This window comes from Rutilus rutilus (genome assembly GCF_951802725.1).
Source record: "Rutilus rutilus genome assembly, chromosome: 1".
Classification (NCBI taxonomy): domain Eukaryota; kingdom Metazoa; phylum Chordata; class Actinopteri; order Cypriniformes; family Leuciscidae; genus Rutilus; species Rutilus rutilus.
Window position 1 is genome coordinate 32,661,412 of NC_140209.1, and position 21,644 is coordinate 32,683,055.

At 41.5% G+C, this 21,644-nt stretch overlaps 1 protein-coding gene across 3 annotated transcripts in view; it reads left to right on the forward strand.

The window, feature by feature from the left end:
- Positions 1–19,910, forward strand: part of brd4 (bromodomain containing 4) — a 54,622-nt gene extending 34,712 nt beyond the window's left edge. For all 3 annotated transcript variants that reach the window (XM_084423847.1, XM_084423848.1, XM_084423846.1), the window contains 18 exons: positions 4,636–5,005; positions 5,484–5,621; positions 5,713–5,848; positions 6,241–6,623; positions 6,719–7,084; positions 7,174–7,302; positions 8,251–8,472; positions 8,619–8,839; positions 8,948–9,327; positions 10,426–10,536; positions 10,648–11,034; positions 12,259–12,957; positions 13,890–13,984; positions 14,122–14,278; positions 14,633–14,769; positions 14,872–15,077; positions 15,160–15,418; positions 17,790–19,910. In XM_084423847.1, the coding sequence (XP_084279973.1) occupies positions 4,766–5,005; positions 5,484–5,621; positions 5,713–5,848; positions 6,241–6,623; positions 6,719–7,084; positions 7,174–7,302; positions 8,251–8,472; positions 8,619–8,839; positions 8,948–9,327; positions 10,426–10,536; positions 10,648–11,034; positions 12,259–12,957; positions 13,890–13,984; positions 14,122–14,278; positions 14,633–14,769; positions 14,872–15,077; positions 15,160–15,418; positions 17,790–17,858 (4,335 nt within the window). In that variant the 5' untranslated portion in view covers positions 4,636–4,765 and the 3' untranslated portion in view covers positions 17,859–19,910. The remainder of the gene's footprint in view (positions 1–4,635; positions 5,006–5,483; positions 5,622–5,712; positions 5,849–6,240; positions 6,624–6,718; positions 7,085–7,173; positions 7,303–8,250; positions 8,473–8,618; positions 8,840–8,947; positions 9,328–10,425; positions 10,537–10,647; positions 11,035–12,258; positions 12,958–13,889; positions 13,985–14,121; positions 14,279–14,632; positions 14,770–14,871; positions 15,078–15,159; positions 15,419–17,789) is intronic.
- Positions 19,911–21,644: the final 1,734 nt, after the last annotated feature.

A 21,644-nucleotide genomic window follows, 5' to 3' on the forward strand; every position in this document is an offset into this window, starting at 1 on the left:
GTTGCGCTGCTTCATTTGTGATTTTTAATTTTTTCAGGATTCTTGAAATAGAAGGTTAAAAGAACAGCATTTATTTCAAATAGAAATCTTTTCTGATGTTATAAATGTCTACTGTCACTTTTCAATTTAATGCATCCTTACTGAATAAAGGTATTCAGTTCTTTTAAAAAAAAAACCTTACTGACATTGAACTTGTGACCGATAGTGTAATTAGCTCAGCTTTGTGTGACATGTCTTCATCTAAATGAGTTCTAACTGGATTTTTAGGGAGGATCTGAAAATGTTTCCCTGCAGCAGCTTATGAGTGAGCATTTACTGGTAACAGACAGTTTGGCATTCTTTCCTGAGCAGTCACGCTGGCAGATCGTCAGCTCCCTCTTTCTGAGTCTGAGCTCTAGGGTTGATACAGTGGTCATGTGATCTCAACTGTTTCTCTCGTCACTATGTGAGTCATCAAGAATGCGGTTAGTCAGACATAAACAAGTGCTTTGTGTGTGTATACAGAGACTTTTAGACTCGGAAAAGAAGCGAAATGTATGGCAACCTGACTATGTCATGTCCGAGGACCTGCATGGTATTTCAGCTCAGCCCCAGCCCACCCCGTTTTGGTTGCATTTCCTCCATAGTTCGGGGTATTTTTAGCTGTGTGTGTGTGTGTGTGTGTGCTCGTGGCCTTGGACCGAAGATTAGTCTCATGCTCTTTTGTGTACCGACTTGGACATGATGTCCCCCATTACGGAGCTGAAAGGAACAGTGAAGTGTACTCTGAGCTGAACTCCCACGTCCTGAGCCCTCCAGAGACCCGCACCATGAAGGGGAGTGGATGCTGCTGAACCCGCAGACCCTCGCAGCAGCTACAGGCAAAATAAATATGTTTACCCTCAAGCACTCGCACTTGAAGAACAATTTTTCACACATCCTGTTCTGGAGTTACACAGTCACAGACTGTTGCCCAATCCCGGGGATCTTCACTGCAAATGGGACTATTAGCATCTTGTAAACGATTAGTCTCGTGGCGTGCTTCACGCTGACTGTCCTTCACGAGTTTTGACAGCTCTACTTTAGAGAATAGACCCAGTGTCCCCAAAATGGACCATTCTGACATTGAGTTAGGCCATTCATGTGGTGCGTGCAAATTTGTGAGGCTTTAAAGAGGGGTGGGGGGGGGGGGGGTATATGAATGCATGTCTGAAGGGAACTGAAAAAGTTTCTTCACACCATTTATTGCACTTCATACTCTAAACATCATTTACAAAAACGGACCGATTAATTTCTACGAATTAATTCCGATGAATCATTCCAAACAACAGTGTTAGTGGTTTATTTTTTTCCATCACTCAATCTTCATTTAAGTCCGTTTAACAGGAGTTAAAGGTTTAGTACATTGTAGGCGTGTGTGTGTGTGTGTGTGTGTGTGTGTGAGAGAGAAATTGCTTGTGTTTGGCTTTTTGTGAGATTTTCATTTAATGTTTTTATCCCAGACATCATTCATTCTTTTTCATTAGTTTGTGAGTTCCCTGGGAATTGAACCCATGATCTTGTTTCTCTACTAGGAGTTTTTCCTCTGCCACACCACTGAGAAATTAAGTCCATTTTATACTCAAATTATTAGTTAATGGTGTGTGCTTCAGGAAACACCAGCATGATGAATTTTGTATAAATATTTTTTAAGCCGCTCTTGTGTAAACTGTTGCATGGAGTTCGGTGCAGCGGTTTATATAAGGATGGTTTTATGAAACACTTACAGGTTTTGTTTTGCTCAGGTTTCACGATTGAGACCCAATGAATGGCATAATATCACGATTTAATGTTCTAACAAAAACTAAAGACGACATGAAATGAAGTGTCTCAACTTGAGAGAACACTTGGCAGCTGCTGTGCTGTAAAATCATTATAACACTGTTGTTTTTATTACAGCCAAAGCTTTCGACATTTAACGACAGAACACAAGTCTACTACCTTTTTATTGTCCGACCTGCAGCGGTTAATACCCCTAATCTGACTGCAGAAAAGTACACTGGAGGGCACTTTAAGACTGGATCCCTTTTGCTTCATCCTGTTGTAGCAAATTCTGATTATTTTTGCTACGTCTCAGTCATTTTGAATGATTCAGGAATGGAAGTCACCGTGGACTGATCCCGACTGAATACATTCTGGTGTATCATGTTTTATGAAGACTTGACAGGAGACAGAGCAACTGTGCCAACGAGTCACTACAACTCTTGTATGATTGAGATACACGCTGCAGGGGAATAGCAGTCTGTCCACACACTTCATCAGATGTCATAACGCGTTCCTCTGATCCCGTTTTCTCATTTCTTTAAGCACGGAGACATCCAGTTTCGCTCTGAATGTCCCCATTCTGATTATTTACGGCTGTCTAAACCTGAAGCCTTTTTCAGTTGACTCACCCGAGTCATGCTTTCAGTAGTAGTGCTGCAGTTGTGATGTTTATAGGTTCCTCTTGAAAGCCGTGAGCCTGTAGAGAGATTAAATCTAAGGCTCTTGAGAGAGCAGTATGAGGTCACGTGAGGTTTCATTAGCAGGAAGGGTAGTTGTGGGGATTGCCAGATTACAGAGGCGGTGGTTGGGAGTGTGATTACTAGAGAGGCAAAGACATTTAGGCGCTCTTTTGGTATCAATTACCAGGCTGACCTTTAACACGCTCCAATCGAAAAACAACTGGCTGAGGAGCAAGAATTGATTGTGGAGGTGCGGGATGGTCTGTGGGAATGAATACGTTTTTTCTGCTGAGCTCGACATAAGCTGTACTCTGCCACATTACTCTGAGGCTTCATTTGGTCGTGAGGTCACCTGGGCACGTCGTGTTGATGAGCTCACACATTGCTCTTCATCTCTCTCTTTCCCCTACTCAAACACAATTATCTGATCATCTTACATAAGCAGAACACTAGCCATTGCCTAGCCCATAGAACGCTGTGTGGTGCATTTTTATTTTATTTTATTTAAAGCATCATTTTAGTAAAGAAAGTCGTAATCTCATGCAAAGTTGTATGGTTTTAAATTGTAAAGCAAGATGTGATTTTTCTTTGTAAATTTCAGTAGTTGATACCAGTGCCAACTTTTGCTGTCGTCACTACAGATTTTCAAAACAAAACAGCTGTTGAAAATATACACATTTCAAACAAACACAGTAGATGGTTTTAGGTATCAGCAGAATTAAGTATTCAGGTTTAAACGGCAAAGTCAGCATGAAATTAACATTCTAAATGCATATCAGTGTTTCCCCTAGAAATTTTTCCAGCAGCGGTGCTGTTAAGTTTTGTTACGTGTTACGTGGGCATGCACCTCCGGAAGAGTTTTTTTTTTTTTTTTTTTTTTTTTTTTTTTAAATAACCCCTTAAACCAGTGGTTCCCAATTCCAGTCCTCGTGACCCACTGCTCTGCACATTTTGTATGTCTCCCTTATTTAACACACCTGAACCAGATCATCAGCTCATTAGGAGAGACTCCATGAACTGAACTGAGTGTATCAGATAAGAGAGACCTACAAAATGTGCAGAGCAGTGGGTCACGAGGACTGGAATTGGGAACCACTGCCTTAAACCATGACATCTGGCAAGTTTTGTGGCTAGAAATTGACATTTTGAGACATACAAATATACCATCAACAGATTCAAGGCATGATTATTGCAGCACGTACCTTGAACTGGTCACAAACAGGAACCTTCATTTTACAATTTTAGACAGGTTTATTCATGGTTTTCTTTGTGTTAATTTTCAGCTATAAGGTAGAAATTGATAGGGGAAAAATTAAATGGCACAACCTAGAAAAAGATTTATTTACAATTTATTGAAAATTGTACCATAATGGCAAAGGCCACACCCAATCTGTGAGCACTTAATTTTTCTGGGCTTTTCATAGAAGATCTCGAAGGCCCTTTGGTAATTGAATACTATTGTGGGGGGCCATTAATGCTGACACGCATGCACGTTGCCAGATGCTGTCCTTGTAGCCTATTCCTCAGGTCTTCACCTATGCCGGTAATTAAGTGTAAAAAAATAAATAAATCCATAACATTACAAACAAAGCAAAACTCAAAACATTGACTTGCCTGAATAAGGCTGTCATCACTTTGTGTATTCTTTTATGCCCATTGAAAAGCTTGATGATGAAATTTGTATGTGACTTATTCACGCTCCTATTGGTTACATGCTGCTAAAAGCATTACTGAAAGGCTAAAATAAATTATTTCATTGTACAGATTATATAGACTAGCCTACAAGACTCACTGGTCAACAAAAAGGTGACATGTTTCTGTTATTCCTGCAGATTACTGTACATTTTATAATATTATACACTAAAAACCTGTGCCACATTGGGCTAGACAGCACCTACTTGAAGCAGTCGGGTCCTTCTTTAAAACTCAGTACGAGTCCTTTGGAAGATGTAAATGATTCAGGTCACATCAGGGGATAATTCGAGAATCCACGGCCAATTACTTAAGCAAACATGAACCATTTGAATAATGCTGTTTGGGGGGGGGGCAGAGAGGATGTGTGCGGATAGTTAAGTATAATTGAGATGATAGTGATGATTACAGTGATGGATCTGATGCAGATGGCATAGATGTAAATTAAAGAGCTAATGACTATGATTTGCTTCCTTCACAGAGAGTCCAGCGAGGAGTGCAATGGAATTAGCGGTGCTCTCCCTGTGGAGCCCGCGCCTGGCTCGAGACTGAACGAGTGGTGTCCTGCCCCACCCCCTCCTGTCCCTCTGCCCCCGCTCCACCCCATCATTATGGGAGACGGCCTGGACGCAGTGCAGATGTCGGGGAGCAGCAGCAGTCAGGGGCAGCCCTCGTCCCAGGCCCCTTCCCTCTTAAACCCCAATCCCCCAGAAATCGCCAACCCTACTCGGCCCAAGCGTCAGACCAACCAGCTGCAGTACCTGCTTAAGGTGGTGCTGAAGTCTCTTTGGAAGCATCAGTTCGCTTGGCCTTTCCACTCTCCTGTTGACGCCATTAAGCTAAATCTGCCTGTGAGTGATCTACATCCATTTACAGTCCTGTCATGTCTGTGATGAGCAGGTCCTGTCAGACAGTGTAGTTGCACTGATGTTTACTGCAATTCTTTTGCCACTGAGATGGTGCTAGTTGTCATGCTGGAGCAGGTCCTCTGTCTGATGATGTGTGATTTATTCTCTGTACTGCCCTGCATTTCCACTCAGTATGTTGCTACATAACCTTCTCACAAATAAAACGCATCAGTTTACATCAAGTAGTTATAATCAAGCTATTGTGGGTTTTAGGATAGTCGGGCTACAGTCTTAACCCTGTAATTCTTGACATGAAATAATTGTCAGAAAATGCATTAAGTACATTTACACGCATTTTAGAAGTTCAAATTCAAATGGACCACTGTCAAAAATGTTGCTTGCTGTTATTATAACATCATAAGGCCATTATGTTATGGATTGTGATGAGTCATGCTGACTTTTTGTAACCACCTCTCCCTAGGACTATTACAAGATAATCAAAAATCCTATGGACATGGGAACAATCAAGAAACGCCTAGAGAACAGTTTCTACGTCAATGCCCAAGAATGTATTCAAGACTTCAACACCATGTTTACTAACTGCTACATTTACAATAAGGTACTGGTTCACATCTCTGCTCCCATCATTCACAATGGACTGAAGTGGTGTGATTGGGCATGTGGTTAATGGTATGTGTCGCCCCCTGCAGCCTGGGGATGACATAGTCTTAATGGCAGAAGCGCTGGAGAAGGTGTTCCTCACCAAGATTTCAGAGATGCCCCAGCAGGAGATCGAGATGTCGACCTCATCCGGCAAGGGTCGTGGCCGGGGCAGGAGGGATCCAGGTATAAATCTCATACTCTCTCTTACTTGAGGGCCACTCACACAGCTGCCCTTTTACGTGTCCTACTTGACTGCTGTATCGACCAGAAGATCATCTGTCTTAAAGTCTCTTTGTATCTCTGACGGTGTACATCACCTCAAATCTCCAGCCTTTATTTGAATGATGTTGCTTTGCTGCTATGAACTGCTGTCAGTGTCCTTTTATCCTGAATGGTGTAGCATCTGATTTTGATAACTACAGATTTTACAGATCTCAGATTATCAGACGACAAAACTGCAGTGTGCACTTAGAATAAACAATGTTGTTGTCAGCTGGTGTGGACACTAATATAGTTATCGTTATCTGTGTGAACGGGCCTTAATTCTTTTGTATTCTCTTTCTCTACATTATTAGACATAAACCTGAAGATTGGGCCTGTCCTTGAGTCTTCGCCCACAATCCCTCAAACACGTGGCCTTTCCGGTCTTGCCCCTGGGCCACAAACGAGAGGACCACCACTGGGTCCGCCTACTTTACCTCCCCAATCTGCCATGCAAGCCTTGCCCTCTCGAGTGCCCCCTTCGCTCCCTTCGCTCCCTTCACTACCTTCACTCCCTTCACTCCCTACCCTCGCGCCTCAATTAGGGCCACCTTTTTCTTTGGGCCCCACTGACTGCAACCCACCGGCCCCCATCTTGACGGCTGTGCCTCCTCCCACTCAAACCGCCCTGCCGCCCGTGCACATGCAGCAGAGCACTGCTCCTATTCTACAAAGCCCCATCCCAATGCCTCCCAAAGTAAGTTGGCCCATAACATTCAACCATAGTCGATCTTTGTTTTTAAGTTGCGTCTTTCTCTCCTCACTCGCTTAAATAAAACTTTTCATCTGCAGCAGAGAAAAAGTCAGAAAAGGAAAGCAGACACCACGACACCTACGGCAAATGACCAGCTGAGCGAGTCCTCGCCCGCCGAGTCAAAGTCAGGGAAGACTCTGCCACGCCGGGATAGTACACGACCAAGCAAACTACCCAAAAAGGAGGCACCAGACTCCCAGCACCATGGGACAGTCGCCACTGGGACCCACAGCCCTAAGCAACAAGAACAGTTACGCTACTGCTTGGGCATCGTAAAGGACATGTACGCTAAGAAACATGCAGCATACGCTTGGCCCTTCTACAAGCCAGTGGATGTGGATGCTTTAGGGCTGCACGATTACCATGACATCATTAAACATCCCATGGACCTCAGCACTATTAAGGTGAAAATGCAGTTGCTGGATCTAAATCGAAGGATGAGCCTTGTTTGCTCTCCATGCTTATTTGTTCAGTTTTCTCTTTGGTTGTGCAGGACAAGTTGGAAACCAGACAGTACAGAGATGCTCAGGAGTTTGCAGCAGATGTACGGTTAATGTTCTCCAACTGCTACAAGTACAACCCTCCAGACCATGAAGTGGTGGCTATGGCACGCAAACTGCAGGTACATGGACACCTGCAAAAGACACTGTGTACATTAGGGCTTGCATGACGCGTAATTTTTTTAGTCAGACGTCTAGTCTGCTAGTCACTGTGTACTTTATGTAAGTGACTCGCAATAGACCATGCCAAAGTCATCATTACACTGCAAAGGTGGCACGGGAGCTGAATCTGACATGGCATGTTTATTTACACACTGTTTAATGCTGCTCAAAGGTAGCGTAATGTAAATAGCCTACATTTATAAATTATAAAACAAGAACAGGAGCTCATTAAAGGGTAGGGCTTCAATATTAGGACAAAAAGCATTGTCAATTATTGCTCTTGATATTTTAATGATGATTATGTCAATTTAATGAAATAAAATTGTGTTTGCTGAAACGGCACGTCATATACTGGCTTCACAGAAAAATGCTAAAGACTATTAATGAATTAGTTTATTGCTTTTCATGCATTAGAAATTCAAGACTTCACATTGGTTATTTTAGTAGCATGAAAGACAAAATGGTTATTCAAACTCAAAATAAACTAAATACATAAAGCAAGCCAAGAACGTTCCCCATCACTGAAGCAGTCCAGCACTTTAGTCTAGCGCGAGTAATGCTCAACGTTGCAAAAAAATGCATACAAAGAAATGCAACGTGAGCAAATGTATTCTAAATGTAATGATGCAATCAACACTCTTCACACACTTTCACATTTTTCACACTTTAATTGGAGCAGTCGTAATAGATTTTGTTCATTATTTATTTTTGGTAGTATTTTTGCCACAAGCCGCTGTTAATTTCCTAATTGACAGTGAAGTGTGGAAGGGGTTTAGTAATGTTCCACTTATAGGAAAATTCAGGTGTTCAGTATAGAAACTATGTTGTTAGAATGTCATTGCTGAACTCTGAAAGGAGGATGAAAAGAGTCTTATACTAGATCCTCAAAAGGTTCTTTCTTTCTGTAGGATGTGTTTGAGATGCGTTTTGCTAAAATGCCCGATGAGCCAGAGGAAATGCTGGCACCCGCTCCTGCGCCAGTGCTCCACCCGGCTCCTGTAAAGACACAGCCGCCCATGGGCCCTGCCTCGTCCTCAGACAGCTCCAGTGATTCCTCATCGGAATCCGACTCCTCCACGGATGACTCTGAAGAGGAGAGAGCCCAGAGGTTAGCAGAGCTTCAGGAGCAGGTGAGTTAGATCATCTTTACTACTTGGCTTTTGCCAGCACGTCCCTAAAGACCTGGCCAAGAGATTGGTCACTATAGATATTGTGGACGTGATGCTTTCTACTAAAAGACTGTAATCTCCCAATTTCTTGTTTTTTGGTTGCTCAGCTGAAAGCGGTTCATGAGCAGCTGGCTGCCTTGTCCCAGCCTCCGGCCAGCAAACCAAAGAAGAAAGAGAAGGAAAAGAAGGAGAAGAAGAAAGACAAGCACAAAAGGAAAGCAGCAGTCATGCCTGCACTGGAGGAGATCCTGGAGCCGCCTCCTGCCCTCAAGGTTCAAGGAAAGCCTAAGAACAAGGATCCTCTTCCTAAGAAGTCCAAGAAGCTGAGGTAGGCTGAGACATTTGATTATGCAAACCCATTTCCTTAGAATTTTGTGGTCAACCCTGTAACTGTGTAGTCATGGAAAATGAGATGTTCTTGTCTTATGCTCTATAGCAAGAAGGAGGGAGGTGGTAAGGGCAGTCGCTCCATGGCTCCGCCAGGTGCCGCCCCACCAATCCTGCAGCCTGTGGTAGGCCTGGATTCTGAGGAGGATCTGGGCCTGACTGGCGGAGCCGCAATGGCAGGCATGGCTGCTGGAGAGAAGTGTAAGCCCATGTCCTATGAAGAGAAGAGACAACTGAGTCTGGACATTAACAAGCTCCCTGGAGACAAGCTGGGCCGTGTGGTCCACATCATCCAGTCCCGTGAGCCCTCGCTCAAGAACTCCAATCCAGACGAGATTGAGATCGACTTTGAGACGTTGAAGCCTTCTACGCTGCGGGAGCTGGAGAGATACGTGTCATCTTGTCTACGCAAGAAGAAGAAGCCTGTCGGTGAGTGATCATCACTTTCTTTAACACTGAGGCCCTGTTTACACCTATTAATATCGGCCTCTCATGTCAATCACAAGTACTCAGTTGGATCAGATGATTGGCTGTACCTACCTAGAAAAAACTCTTGTTTTGGCATAATTGCATTTTGCATGAGTAAGTGGCCCTAGAACAGGGGTTTCCAATCCTGCTCTTTAGTTTGAGCTCCAACAGCCCTGCTTGAAAGTTTCTAGTGATCCTGAAGACCTTGATGAGCTGCTTCAGGTGAGTTTAATTAGGGCTAGAGGTAAACTCTGCTGGAAGGTGGCCCTCCAGGAGCAGGATTGGACACTCCTGTCCCAGAATGTAGTTTGGGGCACATTAGCATTGACCTTTCAAATGTGATGTCCATTTGAGTTCCTCACGTCCACAGAAGACAGTTTTGAGTAATTGCAAAACACAAGCTACGTTTACATGCACCCAAATAATCTGTTAGTAATTGCATTAATTGTTCAATCGTAAAAAAGAAAGAAAAAAAAAAGCCTTTACTCGAACACCTTAGTCGAGTCGTTTGAGCTTGATCTGAATGAAATTTCAATCAGATTGGAAGGGCTGGTGTAATAATCTGAACTGTAGGAACAAATTAAGGATGTAAACGCTTGAATCCGAATCTGATTAAAAAAATAACTTGTGCCATTAAAGTGTGCCATGAAATGTGCCATGCCTTTAAATAAAAAGTGCCATGATTTTATGTGCCACAAGTTTACATATAATCTTAAGAATGTGCATATGTTTATTTACATCTCACGTCTTGTGAGCTGGTCAGAATAGTTAATAAATATTTGTCAAAAGAGTTCAGAATACATATAATGCACATGTAAACGAATATGTAAATCAGGGTTCATACAAACTGAACTTTCAGAATCTGAAGTCAGACTGGTTTCAATCTGAATTACGAAAATTAGTGAATGCAAACATAGTGTGTTTCACACACTAACACCACATTGGATCCTTTTTACACTTGGTAATAATGTCCATCACAGATGATGCAACATGGACAGCATTAAATACAAGTGTCTACAAGTTCGAATTGGTTGTTATTTATTGTTTAACATCCTTTAGTTCCAGAGAAGACCATGGAGGCAATGAGTGTTGCAAAGACAAAAGGCTCATCATCCGAGTCGGGCAGCAGCAGCGAGTCCAGCTCCTCAGAAAGTGAAGACTCAGAGACAGGTGAGCCCTGCAACTTGATAACGTCTGACCAACTGATTTTCTAATGCATTTGCTATGTTAAATGATCCAAGAAGCTGCATTGCATAAAGAATCTCCTCTTCACAAACTCAGGGGTGGCGTCTAAGCCGAAGAAGAGAGGGAGGGGTGAAGGAAAGAAGGCTCATCACCAGGCGGTGTCTCTGGGCATGCCTCAGCCGCAGGTTCCCCATCAACCTCTGACCCCTGCGCTGCAGCCCAGCGCTCAGCTGAAACCACAACAGCATCCCTCTCCCGCCGCTTACATGCCTCCTCAGGTCACGGCTCTGGAGCCCTCGCAGCTCCTGGAAAACCCCTTTGACCCTCTGGCCCACTTTGGCCAGCCCGTCATGCACCTTCCCCACCACGCCAATGACTCGTCCTCCCCTGCGCCGCCTCACCTCAACGCTCACCCTCCAGGAGGCCAAGTGTCACCTGAGACGCACCCGTTCCTGAACCAGCACCCCATCCTCCCATCCCCAGGTGAGTGGAAACTACTGTTTATTACATCAAGTTATTGTCCTAACCTGGTTTGATGTAGCGTATTTTTTCCAAATGTACCAGGTCAAAATTGCATTGTTGCGAGAAAAGAAAAATGATAAGTTGCATCTGTTTGTAGAAGTGTGGTGGAAATTCAACTATAAGATTAAAGTCAAGGCCACTCAATAGTAAAATTATCAAACCAAATTTATTTCTGAAAAATTGAAATTCAGAGTAGTCTTTCTTAAACCAAAACATACCTTGGAGAGCTACAAAATGAGCTCCAGACAAACTGGAGCAAACAGTTGCAGTTATTTTTTAGCAAACAAAGACTTTCAAAAATGGTTTGATAAACAAAAGAGCAGTTTATCATAAGGCCTCCTACTTCTTTTTAATCTTATAAGTACAATTTCCGGCGTCGACATCCCATAATATGCATGCCCACCTGACCTTTGTGAATAACATCTTATCTGACTTCCTAAACTCTCCCCGGCGTAACTGACCTTGACAGCAGAAAGAATCATTATTCCCAAATCTCTTCTCACAGCATTTGTAGATTAACTTGTACGGCATAACCTCCGTTGGGCAGCGACATGCTTGAAACCTTCGATTCGTCCTCTAACGTTCTTAAACAGTTAATACTCTTTTTAAACCATTACTCCTTTACTACTCCCTCTGTCAGAAACAATATATCTTTAAAAAAAAAACAATAAAGTTAGAAAACCTATTTTCAGTATATGCAATGGTTACATATAGATATCTATATGTTAAAAACAAATGACATTTTCTCATGATTAACAAAATTGATCATGTATAAGCAGCAGCACTGATTGAATACATATAAGCAAATAATATTTTTAGATAAATTAAGAAATAATGTAAAATAGTAAATAAAACAAAACTTTTACAAATATTATAAACACTATAAACATGTATTTTAGTTCCCTTTACTCCACAACATATATATATATATGATGGGGTCCATCTGTTCTATGGAAATCATTTCAAGCAGTTGTACTATTGGTTAGACACCTATTGCCAGGCTACCATGTCACGTTGTCAAACTGCCCACATCTCATTGGTTCAAAATGGTGCTCTGCATGTTAAATGTTCAGGCTTAGCTATATTCTTATCTTTATACAGCATTTAGTTTTATTAAGTATTGTTAAAAAAATTGCTGGTGATCTATATTGACCCCTTCCTTTTTCTATATTCATTGGTTTACAGCCCTGCACAACGCAATGCCCCAGCAGCCTTCACGACCCAGTAATAGGGCAGCCCCACTACCTCCTAAACCTCCTCAGCAAAGCACGCCCCAGCAGCAGCAGCAACCGCAGCAGACCCTGCCCCAGCAGCTCCAGCCCCAGCAACCCCCTCCACCCCAGCACCACCTGCCTCCTCACCTCCTGCACCCTCCACAGCAACTGCGCCAGCGGCCGCTCTCCCCTCCCACACTCACTCCCCAGGGCCTGCTCTCCTCCCAGCCCCCACAGATGCTGCTAGAGGACGACGAGGAGCCCGTTCCCTCCATGCCCTTGCCCATGTACCTGCAGCACCTGCAGCCGAACCGCCTGCAGCAGCAGCCGCCGCCGACGTCACTAATGCAGTCTCTGCAGAGCAGGTCGCAGCAGCCGGGCCAGCCGTCTCTGCTGCAGTCGGTCCAGGTTCAATCTCAGCTGGGACCCCCGCCACAGCTCCCCGTTCAGACTCAAGCCCAGCCCTCCCCGCAGCTCTCGCAGCACCAGGCCAGACACATGCAGCACTCGCAGCAGCTGAGCTTCTCTCAAGGCCCAGTGCAGACCACGCAAACGCAATCTAGTCAACACAAGGTCTCCATGCCCTCCTCGAAAGCACAGCAGATCATCCAGCAACAGCCACAGCAGCATCACTCTCCACGTCAACACAAGTCCGACCCCTATAACTCAGGTAAAACAGCAGCATTACAAAAAATAGCAGTTTAATAAAAAAAAGTAATAATTTTCGCACATTTTTTTTTAATGGTGTAACTCTTCCAGAAACTATTTACCATATTGTTCAGAATATAAGACCTTTTTTTTTTCTTAGAAATACATTTGAAAAACCGGGTGGTTCTTATATTCAGGGTCTAGACTTTTACATGTCAATAATACACCCGCAGCAATAGGTGGCGGCAAATACGTGTAAAACGAGTGTGCCAAGAAATACAATGTCAGAGTAGAATGTTAGAAGATCGCGAGCGCAATAAGACAGCCTTAAAAACACAAGCCGTCTAAGATCCGCGTGACTGTCATGATTACATGTTTACGATCAAACTTTCCCCGTACGTGATTTTAAAACGTAAGACGGGACCCAGATTTCAAAACTACAATATGATTTCACTTCTACTGTTTAGGATATTTTAGTAGCCTACATGGTTTTCACTATGAGATGGATAGCCAATTGTTATATAATTTAGATGTGCTACAGGTTATTTTTATGGTATGCCAAAAAGTGTTATTTTTTTAAATGTGATCGTTGGTACGGTTTACCAGTATTTGCCATACTTGCAATACGAAAATTTAAATATGCAGTATGATTTCTTTTTTTTTTTTTTATGTATTTTCTTTATCAAAAAGTCTTTTTTCCAAAAGATGCATCTTATCTTGTCTTATAATTAGGGTCGTCTTATATTCGGAACAATACCGTATTTGTTTATTATTGTCTATTAAACTGATGATTATCACAGTTTTTGTTTTTTAAAGTTGAATTTGCCAAAACCTACTAATTTAAAAAAGCTGCTTAGTATAAACGCTATATATAAAAGCTTCCCTGACACATCTCGTTTGTTATATGTATTGGACACCATTGCAAGTGTTTTAATTGTGTCTATATTTTAACAGCACACATGCGAGATAACCCCTCTCCGCTCATGATGCATTCCCCTCAAATCCCTCAGTATGCTTTAGTCCACCAGTCCCCTCCTCAGGCCAAAAAGGTCAGTACCATTTCCATGTTTCTTGCATTGACACAGATTCTTTACGATATCCACATGGATTTTTGTGTGATGAATAGTTCGCGGTTTTCTAGATGTGTGTTCGGTGTGGTGTAACTGAAGCTTTGGTTTTGCTACAGGAACCGCAGCGAGGTCCTTCAGCTTTGGCTGGCATTAAAGAAGAGAAGCTGCCCCCGTCACCTGTGATGCGTGGTGAGCCCTTCAGTCCAGCCTTGAGACCAGAGCCTCACAAACACCCTGAGAGCAAACCCACAATGCAAGGTCACAGCCAACAGAGTGAGTTTCAAAGCATGCAATTGTATGTTTAATTTAAGCACACTTTGTGCTGTTATATGCTGATATTCAAAATTGCATCACTCTTGCATGTTATATTGCTTTTATTTTATAAACAATTAATATGTAGGTTTTTTTTTTTACATTTAATAAAATTGTTTAGAAGCATTTCACAAAGCATTTCACGGCCAAAAAAGCCGCTCTGCACCCCATGCAAAATCGCACATCTTTGCTTCCACTACGCACTGCTCACATCTTCCACAAACCGTGAAACATCCCGGTTATACTAAATATTACTCTTGGTTCCGCTCTGTCAATCAAATAAAAGGAGTATAACTGTTTATCAACTCGTTTTAGGAGCAGATATGAAATCACATGAAAGTTCCCGTCCTGTCATCCGCTCCTCTGAGCAAAGCGGTCCACCTCCTTCCATGCAGGACAAAGAGAAATTCAAACAGGAGCCCAAAACATCAATGGCACCTAAAAAGGGACAGGTGGGTGGAAGGGACAACTTTGTTTTACTTCTCCATGAATACAACTGTTAACATTTCTAGAATGTTATGTCGTTTTCACGCCTCGTATCGTTTTGTGCCCAGGATGTGAAACTAAAGAACATGGGTTCCTGGGCGAGCCTGGCACAGAAATCCACCTCCACTCCCTCGTCTGCTCTGAGGTCCTCCAGCGACAGCTTCGAACAGTTTCGACGTGCGGCCCGAGAGAAGGAAGAGCGAGAGAAGGCCCTGAAAGCCCAGGCTGAGCAAGCCGAGAAAGACCGTCAGCGCAGAGAACAAGAGAAACTTCGGTAAGAGAGCTGAACTTGTCTGGTTTAATCAAAGGTCACTTTTAGCAGTTTCAAGACATTTTCTTGGTCTTGCTCTCCGAAGGGGACGTGATGAGGAGGACTCCATTGAGACGTCTCGAAGGCCCCAGGAGGAGCCCCGCAGGCGGCCGGAGCAGCAGCAGGTTCAGGCACCACCGCAGCAGCACCAAACTCCAACTCAGCCCCAAGCCCAGAACCCGGCCCAGCCGCCCTCGGCCCCGCAACCTTCCCAAGCCCCGCCCCACTCGCCCGCCGCCTCCCAGGGTGCACTTGACAGAGAGCTCGCACGTCGCCGGGAGCAGGAGAGGAGGAGGAGAGAGGCGGTGAGTTACAGCTGCAGCTAGGGCTGTCCTCAGAGCCGGATTAACGCAAAGGCAAACTAGGCACGTGCCTAGGGCCCGATTGGCGGGATGGGGCCCAGACAGAGGGACAAAAAAAAAATTAAATGTCCTATCTACAATTTATTTCAAAATGTAGCCTATTAATCAACTAAAAATAGTGACGATGTTTATCTTAACCATAGACTGTTACATTACGTCACATTAACGCCAGCCCATGACTGTATAGAGGCGCCAGCCAGTTTAGTCCGAGGGGACGTCAGAGGCGATCAGAGGCGGTCAACGAACGCATCCATCAGGTGCTGCGAGTGCGAAGCAAAAGCAGAAATAGGCACGCAAAGAAGCACAGCTCGTAATGCAGGTCATCGATTTTGGTGTGATTGCAATGTATTTTAAATATAAACTTGTGGGCTACTGTAGATCAGCGTCATTTCTGGAAAAATCATTCACCGCTTTGTGAGTTTAAAAGAGCGCGCGAGCGTCATTAACGTGCCCAGACGCGACGCTTTGAATTTGCGCGTACAATCAATGAATAACATCGCGTCCAGAGCTGACTAGTAAAAAAGCTACAAAAGTAAAAGACAAGACGTTTGTATTCAAAGTTAAAAAACCAACACACTGCAACATTTTTAAATGTTTCAAATAAAGGATCTCATATCTATGGGTCTATATTCTGATGCTGATGATTAGATAATACCCTGACATCATAGCCTATACGAATATTAGATTAGATTTTTTTTCCTGCTCAGTAGCGATCGTGTCTTTCCCTTCCACTTGATTTGTGTATAGCATATTTAAGGTAGCAATGCAATACATAATAACATATTACTGATATTAATAATATGACAATATCTGCAGTCAATATTGATTAAATGGGAGGGAAAAATCCTGCCCATAACGCAGAAAAATTATAAAAGCACGTTCATGTTCATCTACTGAAGTGGTATTCTGGAACTGTGAATAAACTGAATAAAACAGCAAAATAACAACAAGAACAATAACATCTTCATTAAACAAAAAAGAGATTAGCTTAGATAAAGTTTGATAGGCTACCAGTAACAAGTCTGGACCCATTACTATTTTTAATGTTTTTGAAAGAAGTTTATTATTATGCTACAAGCCTGCATTTATTTGATCAAAAATACAGAAAAAAAACAGGAATATTCAGCAAAGATGTGTTAAATTTATAAAAGTGATATTGAAGACTTTTTTAAAACAACTTTTTAATAATCAAAGAATCATGAAAAAAAGTATCACATGTTATAAAATAAATATTAAGCACCATTTCTAACATTTGATAATAAATCAGAATATTATAAAGTTTTCTGAAGGATCACGTGACACTAAATTCAGCTTTGCATCACAGAAATATATTTTAAAGTATAGCCTAGTAAAATAGAAAACCATTATTTTAAATTGTAATAATATTTCACTATATTATTTTTCTGTATTTTTGAACAAATAAATCCAGGCTTGATGAGCATAAGAGACTTCTTTCAAAAACATTACAAATAGTAATTTGTCCAAACTTATGTACTGTGTAAGTAAAAATATACTAAATTTAAAATTAAATGTTGTATAAATAAAAAGGTTAGGAATCATATTTGTTTCAAGTGTGTTTTATTGGGGGTGGGGGGGGGGGCCTCCAACATGAATTTTGCCTAGGGCCTCCAAATGTCTAGATCCGGCCCTGGCTGTCCTGATTCCTCGATTAAGTGCCGTGTTCCACAGATGAGAATCCATGAACCGTTTTCTAAGGCTACCCGATATATTAAAGCTATTTAAAATGTGCTGTTGTGAAATCACAAAGGCTGCGATTCAGTTAAATAAATATATGCGCTGTTTGTTCGTTTTTCCACAGAGAAGCACAATTATTATTGCTTGTTATTACAAATTTGTACTTTTGTTAACTTGGATCTATTTTTAATACCACAATTTTGTTATACGATTAATCGACGGAATAATTGGTAGGATACTCGATTACTAAAATAATCGACAGCTGCAGCCACTACCGTTCAAAAGTTTAGGATCTGTAAGATGTTTTAAAAGAAGTCTGTTATTCCCCAAACAGTGATATTGTGACACATTATAGTGATTTTAAATAATTGCTTTCTATATTTCAAAATGTCAAAGCTGAATTTTCAGCGTCATTACTAACCCCAAACATTTGAGTGGCACTGTCACTCAGTATAGCAGTGGGCAGTTGAACTCGAGCAACAAATGTGTGTCTTTACAGTAACTCTTGAATCACTTTTCCATAAAAATGTGGATATAATTTGAGATTCTAAATGGTATTATTGAATAAATTTGCTACATGTGCCAATGTTTCATTTCGTTTTTTTCTCCACGTCTACAGATGGCAGCTACTATTGACATGAATTTCCAAAGCGATTTGATGGCTATCTTTGAGGAGAACTTGTTCTGAAGTGCGAGAGGAAGAGATAAACTGCGAAAACAGAAGCTCATGGATTCCTCTAGAATGAACTCAAAAAAGCAGCAAGGGAAAAAGACCCCATCTGACCACAAGAAACACTGAAGAGGCTGAACTAGCGATGGATAAGCTGAGGCCCTGAGAGAGAGAGAGAGAGAGGGAGGGAGGCTGTAGCTCTCCTTTTGCCTTAGCAGAAAGAGGGACCCTCACACTGGGACGGCTCCGCCTCTCCGGCATTCCTCCTGGATTTGCCATTGTGACCATGGCGGGAAAGAGAGGACTTGTTGTGTGACTCTTTAATTCAGAATATGGGAGCAATGGACAATGCGATCGCCGGAGGAATATCTGAACGACAACAATAACATGTACTGATTCTCTAGTTACGGCATCCGTCGACTGCCAGACGTCTGTGGGGGGAATAGAAAACGTCTTTGTTTCCTGTTTGATTTGGTTTCCTTCCCATCGTTTCGTTTTCGCTATATCCTCCCCCTCCTCCCCTTTTTCGCGAAAACACGCAGGCAAACGGCAGGATGGGATCCGGGGCACTTAGATGATCTTCCTCGGGAGAGGAGGTACAGCTCGCCTTACACCTCTGACAACACAAACAATATTCACCAGGGGCTGTGACAAATGACTAAACATGGTGTGTTTCACACTGTTATCATGTGCAGATTTTTCATTATGTAGGATCTACTGTAAAAAGGTATTTTCTTAATTACTGTTTTTGGTTGATTGGTTGGTTGTATTTTTGTTTATCTTCTCCTTTTTTTTTTTCTTCTTCTTTTTTTTTCTTTTTCTTCGTTGTTGTTTTTCTTTTTTTAAATATTTTTAACTCTCTTACCAACACCTTTACCCTCTGATGTCTATGCCAAACACCCATATCCTTTTATGCTGATAGCCGAGACCCGAAACGCTTCACTTAACATGTCTTTCTAAATATATAAATATATTTTCTTGTTCTCCCCACTCGTCATTAAAAGTTTTAGGTAGCCTTGTAGAAAATAAACCCTAATATATGCATTATTCTGAAAAGTGTTAATTGAGGACAGAATCATGGAAGATATACTTTCATTGCTCATGGTTTTCATGTTAGCCTGGCGGGGAGTCTCGCCACGGGCCGGAGCGTTGACCCATGCGGGGGCGGTTTCTGAGTATCGTTTAGTTTTGAGTATAATTTAAAGAATACTATTTTAAGTGTATTATACATACAGAAGGAAAACATGCGACTCTGTGCAGCTGGTGGAAGCGTCACGCGAACACCAGGCCAACGCGACGGAGCTCTCAGCTGGTTACTGCATGACTCCTCTTTTTCTTTTCACAGATCATTTTATTACAGCGGCACAGAGAGAACTCCGTATGCTGTGCTAGATATAATTGCAAAAAGTTTGAAAGGAAAAAAAAAGTTACAAAAAAAAATCAAACCGTTCTGATTTATCATTGTTCTTGTTCGATTATAGTGGATATGTGTTCTAATTCTGTTATTTGACTCGGCAAGGGGGGCGGGGGGGGCACAATTCGAGACCTTGGCAGGTCCTCTGAGTTTTCTCTTATAGTGTTTTCTCCAGTGCCTGTATTGTATTGCGATTCTAGTTGGCATATATTACGTTCTGGGAGGGCGAGGGGAGGGGGCACGGTTGGACCGGGGAGGGGAAAATTGGGGATTTAGGTGCGAGAGCTTGTGTTTAAAAGACGAAAAAAGGAACGTAAACATTTTATATTTTACCCATTTACAATATTCAGGTTTAAATCTAGTTTTAGCTGGACTTCTTAAGTATACACCGAACAACTAGTTTTCATTTTCTCGAAACTGCTAAGAGGACATGACCCATCGTCATCGTGTGAGTGAGTGTGTGTGTGTGTGTGTGTCTGGATGTTTGGATGTGTACGTCATGTGGCTGGGGAGGGTGTTCTTACCCTGAGGTTTAAATCGCAACACTTCATTTAAACGATATTGCTTTGCAAACTTGTTTTTTTTTTTTTCTTCTTCCTCATGAAGTCCACTTATATAAATATCTATTTTTTTCTTTTTCTTTGGTTAATTTGGTCTGTACAAGTTAAAAGAAGAGCAACACTTCATTCCTTCAAGCCTTTAAATGTATTTTCTTTTCCATGGTAACAGTTGGACATTATGTGCCATAGTTTCGGATTCTCCGGAGAATGTGCTGACCTGCAGCTCAGCAGAGAGTTTGCTTTATTCAGGTATTTTGTTATTTTCTTTTTTTTTTTTTTGTTTTTTTTTTTTGTTTTTTTTTGTTTAACATTTTCCTCGATTACTGTTTGGTATGTGCGTGGGCTATCGAGGTCAATGGTTCAATCTGTTATGATCATGAAATAAACTCATCTCTTTTATAGAAAATTAAAATTAAACAAAAATGAGTCTGTCTCCTTTTTTTGCAATTCATCACAGTTCAGTTCTACACGTTTGTGCATATGCTGTGTTTTCCATTGTGTTGCCACCTATCAGTTTTCACTCTTCAGCTCGAGTTGAGAAGCTGACTGTTTGTTTGAATGAAAATGGTGCAAAGAAACCTGTGCCTTCATATGCAACATTTGTTGTACTGCTCAGCATCTTATTAAAGCACACGAGAAAATGCTGGGTCATATTTCACCCTAAAATCAAGAGAAATTTTGTGTGAGGAAAATAAGGGACATTAAAGGGATAGTTCACCCCAAAATTTAAAATGGTAATTTACTCGCCCTCAGGTTATTCCAAACTTATACAAGTTTATTTCTTCTGCTGAATTCAAAAGAAGATATTTTGAGGAATGTTGGTAATCAAACAGTTGATGGACCCCATTGACTTCCATAGTATTTTTTTATTTTAGTTTTACTACTATGGCAATCAATGGGTGCCGTCAGCTGAGCGATTCTATTATTGCAGGTACATTTCGTGTCCAAAGTCGTCATTTCTTTACTGTTTTCAAATGTTTTTTTTTTTTTTTTTTTTATAATTTGAGATCATGGATCACGATGTTACAGGCCATAACATATTTTCTGTCTGACCTTATGTAGCTCCGCCCCTTTTCAGCGCTGCGCTCATTGTCTTTTGACTTCCGGTCTGTATTTTCACAGCGTTTTGCGTGTTTATTAATGAACGGCTCGTTTTAAAATCTTCCCGGTCGATTTACATTTGTTAAGTCATCTGCTTTAAACATTACAGTCCTCATGATAACTTTCGTAGTAAATCCACTTAAAAAGCTAATTACTCCTGGACAGCAATGCCATATAAATATACAGAGCGACCGCAAAACGGAAGTTAAAAGACAATTTTCCAAAGATGGCGGCGCCCTTGTTTCTCTGGTGCATAAGGTCTATATAGGTGAAAATCATGTTAGTCTAAATTAGTCAGTGTATTTTTTTCCATCATTTATCATTGTGTACTCAAAATATTATATTTAACTTTAATATTAACTTTTTTTGCAGGTAATATTTCATTTATTCTATTTATAAAAGCCCCAAATAGTCATTTTCCCAATTCTACAACATTAAATTGTTTAAAATAACATTTATCTTAGAAAAAAAATGTGTCCATAAATCTTGTCAGTTCTGTTACTGTACCATACTTTGCCTTTAAATTGGTGTAATTCTCTCCCACAACTATGTAAGATACAGGAAATTACGTCACTTGACCTCATAAGATCTGAAGCGGTGAAAGGTATGTATTTAATGTATTTTAATCTAAAAAGTTCTTAAAACTGTTACCGCAATATCAAAAGGAAAACAGAATTTATCACTGATCACACAATGGGTTGTTTAAAAGTATTTTAATCATGATTTCAT